The sequence below is a fragment of the Corvus brachyrhynchos genome, unplaced genomic scaffold, assembly GCF_000691975.1.
Source record: "Corvus brachyrhynchos isolate BGI_N302 unplaced genomic scaffold, ASM69197v1 scaffold3, whole genome shotgun sequence".
Lineage (NCBI taxonomy): Eukaryota > Metazoa > Chordata > Aves > Passeriformes > Corvidae > Corvus > Corvus brachyrhynchos.
The window spans coordinates 2468364-2483355 of NW_008237619.1; the positions used below are offsets into that span (position 1 = coordinate 2468364).

The following is a 14992-nucleotide window of genomic DNA, read 5'->3' on the forward strand; positions in this document are numbered from 1 at the left end:
GGAAAGAAAACAAGTTGTGTCTCTAGAATCAATTTAAACCAGCCTGAAAATACAATCCTTGAGACAGAAATTGTGCATTTATGATTAATGTACTACAGCATGGCATTTCCAGAGGTCAGAAGAATGGCTGGAAGTGCAGAGGGTTTCATATACATTCCCATTTGTTAATAAACCTGAAGTCCGTTCAAAGTCAACTTGATATGTGAATTTGGGGGGTTACATAATGCTTAGGGTGCTACCCAGCCTTCCCTCTAACACAACACAGGATTTCCTGCAGAGGCTGGAAGGCTGTGAGTAGCAGCAGCCACGTACTTTGTTTGTGATGTTGCGTCCCAGCGTGGCGCTGTTGAAGTGGGGAGACACAGACGGGGCAGTTTTCTTGCGGGGTAAAGTATCGCTCAGGTACGTGCACTCCCTGTGCTGCTTCTTGCGCTCCTCCAGATTTCTGAAATGCTTCACGGGGAATTCATTACAGTTTTGACAAAATGAATTGATGCACTTGCTCAGTTATACTCTATATGGAAAATACTGAAGATGATAGTCTGGAAAGAACAAAATCTAACATACAGAGCACCTCCTGCTTCACAGTGCTTTCCATCACATTACAGTGATTAAAAAAATGCATTAAATTCATGTGCACATTTTATGTACATGTCCCTGTACCTTTTCTTTGGTGTTAAAAATTCAAGTCTAGTGTACAAGTGGAATGCAATTACAAAGGAAAACTTTCCCCTAGAAGTTATTCTAATCAATTGGTGGCTTAAAACCATACAGCTTTTAAAAGGCATTGTTCAAATGTATATGAAAATTTAATTTAGGAGTTCATACATACATTATTGCTGCAGGGCCTCTGACAGTTACAAGGGCTCCTGAATATTAATATTTGCCACTGTATTATTAATATAAGGTGAATTTTTGTTCAGTAACATTCTATAATACAGCATGTTGATTTTTAAATGAGCAGTGCCTTTAAGTGCAACACTCTGCAAGCACAATCAACTTACAGTCTATCACTCTAATGTTCTCACACATATATCAACTTCGTGGCCACCATAACAAAAGCAAACAAAACAAAATAATCCCAAGTTACCAGCTTTGAATCTGTTACCTGTTGTTGCCTGCGGTGTTTCTTAGCTGGCAGAGGTGGAGGTGTATCAGATAAAGGAATAGGATCTACATGAGTAGCCATGACCTCAGGCCAATGGACTGATGGAAGTTGAGCAATAGAGCGAGGAGAAAGAGAGTGAGGAAACACAAATCCAGAACAGAGAGGTGATCTTAGCTTTATAGAAAAAAGAGAAATTACACACAGTGTTTTCTTTTTGGAATTTCTCAAAAGATACGGCACATACAAGCTGCAGTTTTAGCACTGTGTTTGTTGGAGTGTTTAGCAGGAAAGGAGGTGTGCTCTATTGCAACTCTCAAGGCATATTGAGCTACCAGAAGCAGCACACAAATACCAAATGCTAAACCAGTTTCAGCCTTATTGCAATGCAAAGGTACGTGGCTTTAGAATTATAAGGTTATTCTGTTCCTTTAAAAGGAGATTTATTCAAAATTTGCTCTAGTCATTACAAAGGCAAAAATATTCAAAGGAATGAGGAAAAGAAAGTAAGCTAGAGGACAGACTGGACAGACTCCATGGAACAGCTAAGATGGGTAGAAGCTATTCATCTCCCATAACTATTCAAGATATACTTCTACCACTTTACATGGGGGGGAGGGAAAGAAGCTACAAAACACAAAATGAACACCTGGACACTACTAATCAAGTTGTCATAAGCTTGTCCACAGACTGTTTCCCAGAGGTGCATTACATTATAGGGTTTGCCAGGCAAAGATTGTAACTTAGTGCTGCTTGGGTCATAAGAATTCAGGGTTTTTTGCCTTCTGAGTCCCATCTACCTCATCAAAGACACTTTACAGCTAGAGCAGTCCTTTAGCTTTACTATTAAATCTGTTATCTGACTTGGTAACTGGCAGAGAGCAGTTTGCTTTAGGGTCAGTTTGTAACATGTTGAATTACCAAAAAATAAAAAATGAAGAAAATAAAAAGGCAGCCATGAAAGAACAATGCAAACAAAGGGAAATGTCTCTCAAACAAACCTCTTTATTTTGTGGCTGGCTCGTCAGCACAGCCGTGGAAGGCTCAGTGGCAACTGCTTCAACATCTGAGGGGGTCTGAGTGGAAGGGGATATATTCGTGGAATTGCCATACAGCTCACTAATTTCACTTACACTGATATAGCCCTAAAAGGAGGAATTCAGAAGTTAAAAGGAGCAAAAGCCAAAAGACGTGCAAGAGTATTAATGTATCCAGTACAATGAAAGTTAGTTTAGAGTGATTCAGCCAAATATTTGTTATCATTGAAATACTTAATCATAAATAAAATAAAATTAGCATCAAGATTTTCGAATGTTAAATACCTGGATTCTGAAAACTGTTCTTAATTAAATTCCAAAAACATTTGTGTAATCAAAATGGAAATGTACATTAAGTGTCCAAAAGATTTTACTAAAATGCAAACACCCTTTAGAAATTATGTAGCTCTTTCTCAGGAAAGCAGATTGGGCGAAAAGGAAGAATAAATCTTATCTTTATATCTTAATTTGTTTTTTGTCTCTGATAAAATAACCTGATTTGTTTCTTGCCTAACTATTAAGCTAATTTGAGTAAATCAAATGAGTAACAGAACTGGGAAGAACTTTTATAAAGACAAGTCATTGCCATAAATTACACTAACAAATCTCCCATTTGCGTCATCTGGAGGACACTTCTAGCTTTTATATATTACCAGAAGACCCCAGCTAAGATGCTGTTAGTGTTAGCCCTGCAGCCATTACAATTTGCTTCCTTTTTTTTTAAATTAACCAGTCATACAGAAGGTGATGGACTGAGAAATGGCAGGAACATCAGTGTGCTTCTGCCTGCAAGAAGATTTATGCAACCAGATTTAAGATATAATGGCACAATATAGTTATTGCATGTATTTTGGTGTTAAATGGACAAATGTTTTTTATAAAGTAAAATATGGATTCTAATCCACTGTGCATAGGATACCAGGCTGTACAAAGTCAAATGTCATAATCCATAGAAAACAAGGCTATGCCAAAGGAAGAATAAATCACTGTTGAAGCAATGTTATAAAGATGAGCTAGAAATATGTTTATTTTTAAATCAAGATGTTAAGCTGCTTTCACTCTGACGGTGTGTGGCAAGGGCTGTGTTTCTAGTACTGCACCAACATAGTGACATACCAGTGTGTATACTTCAGCAATTCCATAAGAGAAGCCAGACTGCTATTAGTATTTCTTCTTTTTAGAAATGCCTAAATTTAGTAATGATCATAGAAGACAATTTGAAAAGAAATACCAACATTACTATCTATTAGCATAATTTTCAATGTATGATATCAGTTATTTCAAGCAGATAAGACAATTCTGGAAAATTATGTATCATACATACAGAGTGAACAAAGCACTCTACAAATGGGAGGCAAATCTTAACTCTTATATTATTTGATGACCCATTAATTGAGGAAACTGGCTAGGATACTAAAGTTTATCTCTCAAAACATGTGACAACACTACAGTAAAATAGAGTCCAGTATGAATTAACAAAACTTGCTTAATCATCTTGTAGTGGCAGTTTATCAGTAAGCAGAACTCAGCAAGTCTATAATGCAACATTGTGTCATTTTGAAGATATAAACACTTTGGCCATTATATGAAAAACATTCAGTTCTGACTCACACCAGTGAGGATTCACCATGGGGATAAAAAACCAAGGAAAGAACAAATGACTGTGTGCTAGTTCAGGCCCCTATTACATTCAATTAAATAAATGGTTTCAAGTCAGATTAGTCATCCAAGTCATTTTGTCAATGCTGAACTTTTAAACAGCATTGATTTTGCTCGCTTATTTAAGTACTGGGATAAGCATCCTCCCTCTTTGTGTGAGGCAGCGTTACTCTCTTGCAGGCAGTGACTCAGCTCACAAAGAATGGAAGAGGGTTACAAATGTGTGCTTGGTGAAGAGGGCTGGCAAACATTGGACCACAGACTCGACTGATGCATGAGCAATCCTATGGTGAAATGAACTGCTGTGCCAGCAGTCTCTATAAGCCTGTTTGCCATTTGGTGCCTGATTTTCAAAGGTGCCAGGACAGCCAGAAAAGAATTAAACTGGGCCGAGACAAACACAACATTTGGCAAAGGCATTTCTTTTGTAGGACAGAGCCTGTGGAAACACTGAGGATGAAACAGATAACCCTTGCTGTTCCTCCTCTTATTTGCCTTGGAGTAAGTCCTAACTGACTTCACTGCAGTGATGGGAATGACACTACTGAATAATGCATTTCATTAAAAAGTGTAGCCTCACTCAATGTAGTTGCATTTTGAAGTATGTAAGTAAACAAGCCATTATGTGTCTGTGATAAAAACCAACCAGATAGCACCCGTTCTCTAGTGAGAGAATGCTCAGATGCATCTCAAAAGGAAAAATAATGAAGCTTAGACTTGCCAGATGTCCTGGTGGGAGGTCAGATGTCCAGGTCAGAACCTTGACACTGAAAGTCTAAGCAAGCGAGGAAGGGTGCTCAATCCCAGGGGCATGGGAAACTGCACACCAGGAACTTGGAGATCAGATAAGCAAGATCCCAATTCCCAGGTGCTGAAAGGATATGTGGTTGTGTTAGACTTTTGAGAGCCCAACTTCCCAGAGTGACAGCTACATCATTAGATGTGGCAGACCTTGCTCAGGGCTTCAATACAAGCAGTTCCAGCAAGTCCAGTCAGAACTCTTAAGCAGAAGTTAATGAAGCAGCCATAGATGCATAGATTTCTTGCTTACTCTAACTATTCAAAAAAGTGAAATAAATAGCTCAATACGTATCTTAGAACCACAGTAGCTTGAAGTCTTCAAATCAATACTTTTTAAAAAGAACAAAACGTACATTTGTCATGCTTTAGCAAAGAGCCTTAGAATAAGGGAGGGGAGGCAATGATAAAATCTACAGTGCAAAAATAAGACCAAACTATATTTGTACTTGAACAGTTATTCCTAGATCTCATTCTTCTTCACTTCAATGAAGTTTAATTGTCTATTTTGAGAAAATTAGACATATACACACACTCCACACACATAAAAACAATAATTTCTCCACAGCAAGAGATTAAAGTGATACCAGTTACATTTGGAAGAATGTCAAGAGAAGCTATTTCTGCTCACTAATGAATTTAGACTTCTATGAATAAGTTTAAAAAATTGTATGAAATTACTTTGCAAAGACTTGATGACTAGGACTTCACTAAATACGAAATACTAAAGTGCTTTTGTATTAAGCATTATTAAAAGTTAGTTATGGTAAAGTCAAAAGCAGAGAAACTCTTTACCTCTTTCAGACTATTGGGACTGACAGGAAATCCCTTTCCTCCGGAAAGTGTGGAATATTTCTTTTCCAGATTACAGAGATTTTCTTTTTCCTGTCAAAACCAGACATTTTATATTAAATAGCCACATAGTGAAAATAAATGTTAGCCGTTTCCTTAACTATGTGAAGAAACACACTGGGAGAGAAAGCTGAAACTGCACAGCAGAGCTTCAGCTTCATCATTGAGAACAGAACTGAACAAAAACATGGAGATACAGAACAAAAAGCAAATGAAAGACTTAATATTTAACAACCACAGCCAAACCACATAAGTGCTCCTTCAGCGTTTTGAAAATGATGACTCTGCTTAGTGAACAAAACATGATTTCTCTCACGATTAAAAGTAAAACATAAAACAGACGTGAAGGGTTCACACCAGCTTCTTACTAACCAGATGTTAGCTGATGTGAAGTCATCTCATGGCCTTGCAGGGGCTATTGCAAGCCAGAAATCTGAGCACTCTGTGCACCGTTCTGGTAGCCACACAGGGAGCACAGGCTTCCAGCTTCAGCACGTGGGTGGGTGCCTCTGCTTGAGCCCTTGGGAGAGGGGGCACCTCTAAAACACTCGTAATTATCAAATGCCAGCAGTGTTTTCTCTTAAGAAACCTGCTGATTAACTGCAAAAGATTGTTTCTTTTTCTTTTAAAGGTGAATGTCTGTCACACGATTACCAACTTGCTAGCTTCTGCACAACTGATGCTCTTCTTGTGCTCTACATTCTTTTATTCTATGAAATGCTCTTCTATTGCATGCTAAAAATGCTTGAAAGACAAAAAATACTTACCCTTTGCAGCATCATTATTAAGTTGTTTTTCTCTTTTACAAAATGATCTTGTTCTCTTTGTGCTTGTTGGACAATATGATTGGCTTGTTTTTTGAGAGCAGAAATCTTTTCCTAATATAAGAAGAAAATCACAACTTACATGATTTATTTTCAAATCTCAAGACAACCTGCAGCACGGATCGTATTCATGAAAGTTCACTTATTCATATGCATGATTAAGCAGCAGGAAAAGAAGTTTTTACAAGACAGCTCACTGCTCTGAAGGAGATAATTAAATAAGAATTAGACAGTAAAGAGAAAACTTACTCAAGAGACAAAAGAATAATTGCACATATTCTTTGATAATATAGTGACAAGCATCCATATACTGAACAGAACTGGTTAAGAGATTCAACCTCTGATTTCTGAAAAAAAGTGGTATTTAATCGATTGAGATAGGACCTTTATAACTAATTTTTAAAATAACTGTATTTTCTTAATTTGGTGTTCTACTATTATTTTAACAAAACCATTTAACAGCAAAATCAATAACAACCCTAAAATAACTGTAGTTTTGTCCAGAAAGTACAACTCTCCTTTCTTAAAAAGGAAAAGAAAAAGCTTTGGTACTTTTTTTGAGCAAATTGAAGGGTTTGATTTTCACATAAAATATGTAAACAGGGCATGAAATGTTATTAATTTCTTTCTTCTTGGAGAATTGCATTATTTGATCTGTGTGGGATGTCACAGGGCCATTATCTTTGCTCTGCTTCAAAAACTCTTTCAAAGAGGAATGTTTTGCATTATTTCTTGCAGATGGGCAGGCTGTAGATACATTTCCTTGCCTTTATGCTCAACAAAGAACAAATTAATCGAGTGTTGGTGCTCTTACCTTTCTACTGACAATGCTGCGCTGATATTCAGCTACTTCATGCAGGAGCTGTTGTGTCAGATTTTCCTTCTCTTCATCTAACCTGCTTTCGTGTTCAAGCTGCTGAAATTCTAAATCTTCAAAGTGTTTGCTTTCTATGTCCAGAATATCAGCATCCTTAAGAAAAAAAAAAGTAATATGTAAAAAAGTAATCATACTTTCATTGATACCACAGTAGAGATGCTTACAAACACAAAAATCAACCTAAAATTATATATTTCCTACAACATGTCTCACCAGGATCTCAATACTTTTAATGACCTATTCTCATAATAAGAGAATAAATAGGGCTAATTATTATTTTGATGTTGCTTTCTCCATCACTCCTACTATTGCCTCTTGCTAAGAAGCACCTGCACAGCGAGGGAGCTGTTTTGCAGCATGCAGAGCAAGTGGAGCCCCCCAAGCTGGCTGGGCTCTGCTGTAGCCTAGCTGGGACACCACCAAAGCCTGAACCCGCCTAGTGAGGTTGTCACATGCCAAACTCAGAGGGCACCTGCTTTCCAAACAAAAAGGACAAAATATCACACCAGTATCCCCAGAGAACTGCACAAGGAATTAATTGCTGAAAATTGCTCTCTGTGCAATTAAGGACTCTAGTCATCCACCCTAGCCAGAAGGTGCAGTACTTCAGAAAAAGTATCAGCCCACTTTTATGCATTGCCCTGAACTGATATCATGTTTTGTCAGAAAAAGAAGTTGAATGCTGCAGAAATGAACCAAGAAACAAGAATACACCTGCCTTCCGCTTAGGGATGATGAGATAAAACTCATGGTGCTTTTCAGCACAAGAAATGAATGCTAATCTTCCTCCTGCAACATCTGTGCATTCATAATATGAATTCCTGCTTACAAGTTTCAGAGTCCTGAAGAAAAGGGTGTTTTTAATAATTGCAGCATTAGTAAATGGTAAGGCTCTCTAAAATAAACACATTGTACATAACTTGCTACACAAGAAAACCTACATCCTTGAAGCAATTTTAGAGGAAGGCAAACTTGCTCCTTTTCTTATTTCAACCTAAGGCAAAGGTTACTGGCCAGGATAAGCCACTACTAAGTTAAGTCTCTATAAAAGGAATTCAAAGCCAGGTTCCAGTGTACCGGGAAAAGACACAGGATGCAGAAACTGAAGGATCCAAGTTACTATATGGTATACAAACATCTTCCCCTTACTCTCCAAAAATGTGCTCTTCACTTGTAGGAGATAGTGAAGAGATCAAAAGCCAAGGTGTGGGATAAAATTTACAGGAAAGCAGTTACCTAAAATCCAGAAATGCTTCATTTGAACTGGCCAGACATCTTCAGCATCCCCAAAAAACCCAAAAGGGCTTTGCCTGGGACATGAAAGTCAGTAAATTCAGCCTATTGTACATCACAATAATTGCTACTGAGGCAGTAGAACAGACTCCAGAGAAGGCAACCAATGATGAAAAAGCCAGCTGGTGGCATTTAAAATACACTTCCTGCCCAATAGGGAGAGTGTATATGCATTTCAGACACAGGGAGCCCAAGAATCTGCCAGCTGCCCACCCCAACCCAAACTCCAGACCCACCCTGCAGCCAGCTGCTACAGTGAAATTGGCTGCCCACTCCCCTGGGCACAAATTACCAAGTTACTGAAGCCCGAGAGAACAACTGAATTTGTCTCCTTCATGCCTTCCTCCTTGTCAGTAAAGTAGCACAAGATAACATGTTGCAGACTCAGGTATTTCACAGGATAGTTTGGGTTGGAAGGGATCTTAAAGATCATCCCATTCCAAACCCCTGCCATGGGCAGGGAACCTTACACTAGACCAAGTTGCTCAAAGTCCCATCCAACCTTGCTTTTAACACTTCTAGGGATGAGGAGTCTACAAGTTTTCTTGGCGACTTGTCCCAGTGCCTTACCAACCTCTGAGTAACAAATTTCTTCCTAACATCTAATACAAACCTCCCCTCTTTCAGTTTAAAGCCATTACCCTTTGTGTTATCACTACCTGCCCTTTTAAAAGGTTCCTCTCCAGCTTTCTTGAAGACCCCTCTAGGTACTGGAAGGTGCTGTAAGGGCTCCCTGGAGCCTTCTCTTCTCCAGGCTGAACCCAGCTCTCTCAGCCATTCCTCACAAGAGAAATGCTCCAGCCCTCTGGTCATCTTTGTGGCCTCCTCTGAACTCACTCCAACAGGTCCATGTCTTTATTTTGTTGGGAGCCCCAGTTATTTTTGGGGAAGGTATTTTCTCTATTTTGGGTATGACACTTACAATCATTTCATGACTGCTCTCACACTTGAGATCAGTTTGAGAGCTCCTGAGCACTAATTCAGTGATAACTTCTACTGCATTGACCACAGCAGCCACAGCTAAATTCCACTACAACTGGCCTGGACTAATATGCAATAGAACTAACTGGACACTTAACCACACTCCCACATTTCAAGTTTTGTCCCACTTTCAAATCCAAAATCATTATTAAGACTACTTGTCAGGAACAAAAAAAAAATTTAAAAAATTTAACCAAACAGATTTCTAGAAGCCTCTTGATGGTCAATAGTGAAAAGAGATTTACTACCATCCCACAGCAACAAGACTGCAGCATCTCATGAATTAATTAATACATTCAAGCATGTGACTGCAGAGGAAAAGCTTCCTTTTCTTTTAATATGTATGAGACATTACATAATACTGCCTGTTTTTTTTAAGGTTACGTACAAAAATCTTTAAGTGTCTCAAAACCAGCGCACTTTTTCTGTAGCAACTGAGAATTTAACATTGTTGTTTCCAAAGCTGGGCTTTTTTACTTTTTGCTCTTTGAAAAAACAGAATAGAATTCTGCAAATAAAACAACATCTAATGAGTATTTCCTATAAAGCAGAAAAGCCTTTTTTCATCACTGCTATTACAGTATTTTTTCCTGATATAAACACCCAAGACAGAAAAAAAGAATTAACTTTTAGATAGCCTCTTGAGCTTGCCATACTGATGCTTTCAAAATTATTTCCTCTGCCCACTAAAGCTAACTATATGTGCTTAACACTTAAGGTTAATGAATACTAAGAGTTTTCTACAGAAAATAACGGTACCTTCATTGACAATATTGTAGTTTTTTTGCTTACAAATAACACAAACTAAAATCAAGTTACAATTAGACTTTATGCAAAGTTTATTTATACCAGTGTGACACTGTTGAAAATATAGAACAAAATAAAGCTATTTTGGTAAGTGGTAAAATATTCAAAATTAATTTTTCAAAGTGCAGTTCAGGCTAACAACTAAGTTACCTATTGAAAAAGAGAAGTTATCCATGCCTTCACCAAGATAGCAATTTACTGGCCAATTCCTGTCTTTGCTTACAAAGGTAAAGAATGATGTTCCACCATCCATCCAAACATCACAACAGCTTCCACATCACCTAGCAGACCTAAAGGGCTAATTACAGGCAAGTGACCCAAAGCTGTAAAAACATTCAACACCAAATGATTTCTAATCCACACATTTGCACTCTACTTATTTGCCATCATGCACATAATCTATTACAAACATTCCACAAAAAAAGCCATAACCCTCATGACTATTAACAATTCTAAGTCGCAAATATGTTCAGACACTGGATACTTGAAAGAGAAGATGTTACACTTAACTAAGAAAAAAAAAAGAAAATTAAAAATCAACAAAATAAAAAAATTAGTGTGATCTTGAAACTTGCTACTGACCCTCTTCAGCTGCTGCTGTAACTGTTCCCTCATGGACTCAGGGCAATTATCAAGCTGCGTCTTCTGCTCGGAGTAAAGCTCCTGAAGCCTCTCTAGTTTTTCCCTCTCAGCATCAAGTTTTAATTTTTCCTGAAGCATGAACCAGAAAATAAAAACAATTACCTTCAAACCCAAGCAGTTGTTAGTGATTATGACAGTGTGTGGCACAACCTTACTGAACAGTTGAAGCACGCAGGGCAGAGACAGAAACCTCGTTAGTTGAAATGCAATGGTGGGATGCAAAAGGATCAAAACAAAACGTTCATTGTTCTAGTGGCGTGATTAATTCTCTCTCTCATCGCTGTGCTTTGGACCTGTGCCTGGATGACTATTAAAGCCCCCTGCCCAAATGCTTGTCTCACCTAATGTAAAAATAAAATAAAGTAAGGAAACTGTAGCCATGTTAGTGAGGTAACTGATGAAGCTGAGAGAGAATGAGTAGCTTTTAGAAAGCAAAGCGGATGGAAAATGATGGCAGTTTGGAAGTGAGGGAGAAATGGACCTACCCAGGAGAATGAATTTCATGCCTGTGTAGCTCTCTACAGATACACTTTAGGAAGCAGTGAAAAGACAGAATGAGACAGAGCATTATGAAGAAATAACTCTGGGCCAGGAAATCCTGTTGCAGCAGAAACACCAAGTGATCCAGCAAATTTGCTTCAGGATACAGGAACTGTAACCTGTTCATGGGGATCACAGGGGACAGGTTCCCTGGTCTCCTTCAACTAGTTCAGCTTTCCTTTTGTTCCATGCAAGCAGCAGTACTCAGCACACTGCTTCTCACCCTCCAAAGCCTTTGGCCTTTTAATCTTTGTAATCAAATACTCCATGATTTACTGTGCAACACTGCTCCAAAGACTGGCTGTGTATCACTTAAAGCTTGCCTATAGACTGTTATTTATCTGTGGACCAAAGTTTGGGAACCAATAAATCAGAGCACCGAGCATTTTTTCAAAGTCTTTCACTTAAATCTACACTGGCCAACACAGCAAATGCATTTTCTCCAATGCAGCAATTAATAACTGGAAAAAAACCAATTTATGCCTGATATGCCAGGCGTAAATAATCAAGTAAGTCCCTGAAACCAGGCCATCTGCTATCTTCTAGCATCACACCTGTATAGTTTTCTTTTCCTACTTATTATTCTGTAGTATTGCATCTCCTTTCAGATGGTCTCTAATCATCTCTCCTTAATACTCAAAAATTAACAGTATTCTGGCTACTCCAAGAACAGCTGAATTCTGTCACAGCATCTACTCATTTCCACTTTTTCCACTCCCAACTATTATTTAATTTTGAAATCAAATGTGTGGTGCAGCAGGTGCTGTATGATTGGACATTGAATCACTCTTTGCCATAGAGAAGGAATGTCTTCTAGTATACCCTGCTTGCCATTTCAAACTGTGGGAAAACTTCCTCTTTGCTACGCCTGACGAGTTTCTCTTATGCATGGCAGAGGCATAGTAATAAACATGTATTAGCTGCCTGCTTTCTTAATGATTTTATCTCTAAATCTGAGTGGGATCAGGGGCTGGGATTCAGTTTTTCCAGTAACTAAAAACAACAACAGGAAGAATTTTTATTCACGTCCAATGTCAACCAGATTCCCAGCTCCATTATGTTCATTTACACGTGCAGCTTCTGAGTTCATACCATCAGATGAACAATATGCTGAACACAAATACATTTTATTAAGCTTGTGAAAAGGAGCAGCTGAGCCAGCATATTCTATGACCTGGACTTCCTGTCCTAGCTTCTGTCTTACAACAGCAGCAGCAGGGATCAGAAATACAGAGGAGGTAGCACGAGTGAGCTGCACAATGAGGGAGAAGCATGCAACTCCTGCGAGGTCACCTCTAGACCAAGAAGCCCCATTTGCTGAATCATCCTTATTTCCAAAACAGAAGGAAAGCTATGAATAAACTAGTGGCTCCCCTCCTCACAAACTCTGCTGTCCATTTAACATTCAACCCACGGTCTGCCACCTTGTTTCACACTTGCCTTTTCGGCCCACCTAGCCATCCAAAGCAGCAAGGACTTCTCTGACCTTGGCTGCAGTGCCTCTGAAGCTATGAATAGCTCTCTAAATGTCTATGCACTGCTACAAGCATGCTCATTCATCAATGGGCAAGTCAAACCTCGGGTGTGAGGAGACATCATCAGCAAGGATAAAACTCCCAGAGACTTCTGCCAGAGATACTGTTACATGCCTCAAGAAATTAGAAATGTATTCCTTTGAGATTGAAAGTGATACTCATCTGGTCTATTTATAGCATAGGAAGTGCTAACATCCCACCAAATTGTCTCCCTTCAAAATGTGCAGTCTTAACAGGAAATATCACTTTCAGCAATGAGAGGCATTATATGTTTTGCAGCTGTGGAGTTAAGTTTGCTGTCGTCTCAGGCTGTGCATTGGTGAAGTCCATTTAATTCACAAAAAGTAATTTGAATGAGAATGAGAAATGAGAAGTGAGAAATTTTTCATACAATTTTTCATACTTATTTTTCTGTAAGTGAATCAAGACAAGTTCTTCTAGAAGGGGAAAGATTCATAACTTCACAAGCCAAGTGCAAGATGCAGCCGAGACAGGTCTGTGGCTGACTCCACAAGCTGTTTGCTCTGGAGCAGCCGGCGGCACGGCTGTGAACAGAACCCACGCTCCTGCTGCTCATCCTCATTTAACCGCAGGAGCTGGGACTTGTTAATACTTCTCTGCAGACAGCCCCAGTGCTGATGCCAGAGGCACATCAACTGCAGGCTGGCTGAATTCTTAACATCCAATTTCCAGAGGAAAACAAGTACAACATCTGGTCTTAGCCTACTGCCCAGCTTGGCCTATGGTCTGCCTCCACATGCACGTTATGAACCGATTTGGGGTCAGCCTGAATACAAAGCAGGACTGACTTGGGGTTTGATGACGCTGGGGCAAAGCTTGGATCTGTTTTGGAGGAGTTCTGGAAACTGTGAAGGATAGCAGTAGAAAGAATTGTTTTAAATGTTTTAAAGTAGCAGCATCTCATAACCCACACTAAACTTCAGACATGCACATTCACTCCCTCTCAGTATGGAATCAGCTACTCTCACAACTCTCACAGGTTCCTGAGAAATGTAACTGCATATAACTGACTAGAAAACCCCACTGAAATAAAACAAACTCTCCTGTCCAAACTGTACATGCTTCTTTTCTGTATTTTCAGACTACTCTTTCTTGCATTCCTTGATCTCTTTAAGAACAGATGCATTAAAATTGCCACAATTTAATTCTTTGTGTTTAAATCCCTGTGGGTTTCATGACAAAAGCTATTAAGAGAAGAAAATAAAATGTATGCCAGGTATATGAAAAGGAGTATAGTAAGATAGAGGAAGGTTGTTCATAACAGTTCTTTTTTTCTGTATGAGTGGTAACTAATTTATTATATAACAGTCTGTATTCAGTGATGGCATCTATACAAGAGATCTCAGTCTTGTTTCAGATGCATGTATTAATCTACTGTTAAAAAGCATTTTAAACCAGAGGAAACGATCCCTCTGCTTTGAGTAAAAAAATCCCAATAGGTGCCCACATTAACCTGCTCCTAAGACAACTCAAGTTTTTTGGAATTTCTAAGCTCATTCTCTGACCACTGCAATGTGTTGTCCTAGTGAACAGATGGGGAGGCAAAAAGAAAGCCCTTGATTGTAGAGCACTGCTCCTTCATGAGGGTAAATGAGGAAATAATCATCCAAACCACAGGAAAAAAAAAATCAAGTTAGGAAATACGAATTACTATAGTCTTCAGCATCCAGAGGACAGTAAGAGGATTCCCATTAGGGGTATAACCCATTCTGATATTTCTCTCATGAATGTTTTAAAAGAAAGCTTGTGAATTCAGGTTTTGCTCCTGGAGTCTTTGTAATCAACTTTGTGCTCATTAGTGTTCTCTCTACAGGATATCTTTATGTGGATATATCCAGCAGATACAAGTATTCCTCAATACACCTTATCTTGTGTATTGTGTCTTAAGGAGGTAGATAATGTTATGGATGTGGTAGCTCATCATTTTACAACACTTGATTACATCTTGCTGAACTGGAATCTGACCAGTAAATATGTAACAGGCTATGCTATATGACAAAAATTTGTCAGATTCATCAGGA

General features: G+C 38.7%; 1 protein-coding gene across 11 annotated transcripts in view; it reads right to left on the reverse strand.

Annotated features, from left to right (window-relative positions):
- The window catches only part of PHLDB2 (pleckstrin homology like domain family B member 2), a 66128-nt gene that overhangs the window by 18300 nt on the left and 32836 nt on the right, over positions 1 to 14992 (reverse strand). For 4 of the 11 annotated variants that reach the window (XM_017731774.1, XM_017731772.1, XM_017731773.1 and 1 more), the window contains exons 7-13: positions 10816 to 10944; positions 7090 to 7245; positions 6219 to 6329; positions 5395 to 5484; positions 2107 to 2250; positions 1109 to 1282; positions 313 to 453 (exon numbers count right to left, since the gene is read on the reverse strand). In XM_017731774.1, the coding sequence (XP_017587263.1) occupies positions 313 to 453; positions 1109 to 1282; positions 2107 to 2250; positions 5395 to 5484; positions 6219 to 6329; positions 7090 to 7245; positions 10816 to 10944 (945 nt within the window). The remainder of the gene's footprint in view (positions 1 to 312; positions 454 to 1108; positions 1283 to 2106; positions 2251 to 5394; positions 5485 to 6218; positions 6330 to 7089; positions 7246 to 10815; positions 10945 to 14992) is intronic. The other 7 variants (XM_017731776.1, XM_008631697.2, XM_017731777.1 and 4 more) reach the window with 7 other exon arrangements.